Source organism: Penaeus chinensis, chromosome 21, assembly GCF_019202785.1.
Source record: "Penaeus chinensis breed Huanghai No. 1 chromosome 21, ASM1920278v2, whole genome shotgun sequence".
In the NCBI taxonomy this organism is placed as follows: domain Eukaryota; kingdom Metazoa; phylum Arthropoda; class Malacostraca; order Decapoda; family Penaeidae; genus Penaeus; species Penaeus chinensis.
Genome location: NC_061839.1, coordinates 14308709 through 14311208, shown reverse-complemented (window position 1 = coordinate 14311208; position 2500 = coordinate 14308709). Strand labels below are relative to the sequence as shown.

At 53.5% G+C, this 2500-nt stretch overlaps 1 protein-coding gene across 1 annotated transcript in view; it reads right to left on the bottom strand.

Moving 5' to 3' along the window:
* Nucleotides 1-1319: 1319 nt before the first annotated feature.
* Nucleotides 1320-2500, bottom strand: part of LOC125036415 (basic proline-rich protein-like) — a 2873-nt gene continuing 1692 nt past the window's right edge. The window contains exons 2-4 of the mRNA XM_047629008.1: nt 2009-2500; nt 1735-1923; nt 1320-1586 (exon numbers count right to left, since the gene is read on the bottom strand). The exon at nt 2009-2500 is cut by the window's right edge and continues 600 nt beyond it. Of these exons, the coding sequence (XP_047484964.1) occupies nt 1320-1586; nt 1735-1923; nt 2009-2500 (948 nt within the window). The remainder of the gene's footprint in view (nt 1587-1734; nt 1924-2008) is intronic.

Below are 2500 nucleotides of genomic sequence, written 5' to 3'. Positions count from 1 at the left end.
GTAAAGTTAAGACGCTCAGTTAATTCCTTCGGGGCGATTTTATACTGTTATTATATCATGTGCTTTACTTTGATGCTGATAGTGGTAATTGCATGGACGAAATATGTATTAGTCATAACGATTACGTGAATATAAATTGGGATAATAATTTTAGAGATAAGAATATTCATTACGAGGAGAATAATGATAGAAAGAGGGATAACATTGCTAATAATGTTAATTATAGTAATGATAGTAGAAATGATGATGCTAATAATGATGACAGTACGAATCTGTTATGACCATGATGATGATAGTAATTATGATAATAATGAGTGTGATTATACTATGCCAGTATTAGTAATAGTAAAGATAATGATGATAACCAAAATAATGATAATTAATGATAATGATAATGATAATAATAATAATAATAATAATAATAATAATAATAATAATAATGATAATGATAATAATGATAATGATAATAATAAGTAATAATGATAATAATGATAATAATAATAATAACAATAATGATGACGATGATGATGGTGATGATAAATATGCTAATGATAATGAGAGTTATAATAGTAACGATAATGACGATAATATTAATAATTATCATATGTCATAATAATAGGGATGATAATAGAACTAGAACAAATAAGAACAACAACAATAATAGTAATAGTAATAGTAAGAAGAAGAACAACAATGATTATGATAATAACAATAACAATAATGATAGCGATAGTGATAATAATGATAATAATAATAATAATAATAATAACAATGATGGCAACAACAACAATAATAATGATAATAACAATAACAATATAAAATATTAATTTAAACCTAAAAAATAACAATAATGATGATAATGATAATGATTGTAATAGTAATGATGGTAATGAAAATGAAGGGAATCAGGATAATGATAATGAGGATGAGGATGATAATGATAATTATAATGATAATAATAACAATGATAATGATATTGATAATAATAATATTGATGATAATAATAATAATACCGAGTGAGTGAGATATGAAAATTAAAAATTAAAATTTTAAAAATTTAAAAATTAAAATATTATATTAAAAATTTAAATGAGTTTAATTAATTTAATAAAATAAAATTAATAAAAAATTTAATAAGGGTAAAAAACAATAATGATATAAATTTATTAAAATAAAATGTTATTCAATTAATATGATAGTAAAAAAATAGGATAATAATAATAAAAATGTAATAGGGATAAGAGTAAAATGTAAATGGGAAATTTTTGTTGTTGCAGGATGAAAGCCCGATCTTCTTTTTCTTCAGGCTTTGTTCCGAGTCAGCTGAGACCCCGGGGAGGTTTCGAGGCCCAGGCGGAAGATGGGGGGGAGCAGTAGGGGTTTACTTCAGTAATTTGCGGAAGGGGTTGGGCCGGGGGTGGCAAGGTTAAAAGGGGTGAGGGGGCGGCAAACGGGGGGGGCCCCGGCAGGGGCGGGGCCCCGCCCGGGGGCCCGGGCCCCCCCCCCCCGGGGGGGCCCGGGGGGCCGGCCCCGGGGGGGCCCGGCAAACCGGGGCGGCCCCGAGCCCGGGGCCGGCCCGCGCCGGGGCCCCCGGCGCCCGGGAAAACCCCGGCCCGGGGCCGGCCCCGCGCCGGGGCCGGGCCGCGCCGGGGCGGACAAAGAGGGGGAAAGGGGAAAGGGGAGGGGAAAAGGGGAAGGAAAAGGGGAAAGGGGGGGCCAAGCCAGGGGGAAGACGAAGCGCGGGGAGGCCAAGAGCCCGGGCCCCCACAGGGGCCGGCCCCCAGCCCGGGGCCGGCCCCAGCGGGGCCCCGGCCCCAGCCCCGGGGGCCCGGCCCCAGCCCGGGGCCGGGGCCCGGGGCCGGCCGGCCCGGGGGGCCCCACCCCCGGGCGGCCCGGCCCGGGGGGGCCCCCGCGGGGCCCGGGGGGGGGGCCCGGGGGGCCGGACGGGGGGGGCCCGGGGGGGCGGCCCCCCCCGGGGCGGCCCCCGGGCCCCCGGGGGGGCCCCGGCCCGGGGCCCGGCCCCGGCCCGGGGGGCCCCGAGCCCGGGGCCGGGCCCCGAGCCCGGGGGGGAGGGGGCCCCGGGGGCCCCCAAGGGGCGGCCCCAGCCGGGGGGCCCCGAGCCCCGGGGGGCCCCGAGGGGGCCGGCCCCGCCCCGGGGCCCGGGCCCGACCCCGGGGGGGCCCCGACCCGGGGGGCCCCGAGCCCCGGGGGCCCCACCCCGGGGCCCGGCCCCGCGCCCCGGGCCCGGCCCCGACCCCGGGGGGCCCCCACCCGGGGGCCCGGGCCCGCGCCCGGGGGGCCCGGGGGCCCGGGGCCCGGCCCCACCGGGGCGGCCCCCCCCCCGGGGGGCCCGGCCCGGGGCCCGGCCCCCCCCCGGGGGGCCCGAGCCCGGGGCCGGCCCCGGCCCCGGGGGCCGGCCCCCAGCCCGGGGCCCGGGCCCGCGCCCGGGGGGGGCCGGGGGGGGAGCCCCGGGGCCGGCCCCCCGCCCCGGGGCCGGGCC